Here is a 950-nt window from a genome sequence, read left to right as displayed (position 1 = left end):
GGAATAAAACCAAAAATCCTTTTTATCCAAACTTTTAGGCCGGTTTTCAAAATAAAAAAAGAACTAAAATGTCATTGTCAGGCAATTTATTCAATACCAACAGTTAAGAGAATTTAAAAAGAATCTTTCTCCCTTTGTTCTTTATGTACTTGTTTGATCATGCCTTTCAAGATACTTGAATTGCAAAATGTGATACTGTAAAAATGATTGTTCATTAATAAATTTCTAAATTAATCATCCCAAAGTGAATACTGACGATACGAAGGTTATTTTTCACAGTAGTTACTGATAAACATTATTCATATGTTAAAATTATTGAAATAATAATTAAATGAATGTGAAAAAATATACTTTCAAAAATTCAAAACAATTGCCACCCATCCATCCCCTGCGATCGAATCGATGTCAAGTTAGAAAAAAAAATACAGCTTACAGTATCCATTGTGTAGAAGGTTCGTTGCCAACTCAAAGAGCTGCCCAATTTAATTAGCTGATTTTCGATGGAAGCCATTCTTTCCGTTTTCCAAACGTCACAAGCTCGAACAAAATCTTCACGAGACATCTCTTTACGCAGTATGCCATTTTTGTTGAAAAGCATATTTTCAACAACTAGCTGTGTTGCTAGACCGGCATGATCGAAACCGGGAATCCAAAGCACAGCATCGCCGCACATTCGATGTCTTGAATTAGACAAAAGTGAAAGAAAAAATACAAACACCAATCCATGCAATACTTGCGTGCAATTGCATCTTCAATTGCCACAGTCAATGCGTGCCCGAGGTGCAAATCGCCGGTAATGTTCGGCGGTGGCAAGCAAAATATATACGGCCTTCTTCGACTCGTTGGAGATTTGTTGAAGAATCATTGGCCACCAAAAATCATACCAGCAAGATTCCACAATTTGGCATCGTAAGCGGCTGGTTTTTCGCCTGAAAATGCATTCTCCAATC

The 950-nt window shown here is 36.1% G+C and overlaps 1 protein-coding gene across 1 annotated transcript; it reads right to left on the bottom strand.

Annotated features, from left to right (window-relative positions):
• Nucleotides 1-433: 433 nt before the first annotated feature.
• Tsp_12659a (anticodon-binding domain protein) lies at nucleotides 434-673 on the bottom strand (the record flags this gene model as incomplete). The annotated part of the gene is made up of 1 exon (XM_003368583.1): nucleotides 434-673. A coding segment is annotated over exon 1 (240 nt), but the record flags the coding sequence as incomplete, so codon positions are not given.
• Between the last annotated feature and the right edge of the window lie 277 nt (nucleotides 674-950).

This window comes from Trichinella spiralis (assembly GCF_000181795.1).
Source record: "Trichinella spiralis strain ISS 195 chromosome Unknown Scfld2232, whole genome shotgun sequence".
NCBI classification, from domain to species: Eukaryota; Metazoa; Nematoda; class Enoplea; order Trichinellida; family Trichinellidae; genus Trichinella; species Trichinella spiralis.
This window is presented reverse-complemented; position numbering and strand designations above follow the sequence as displayed.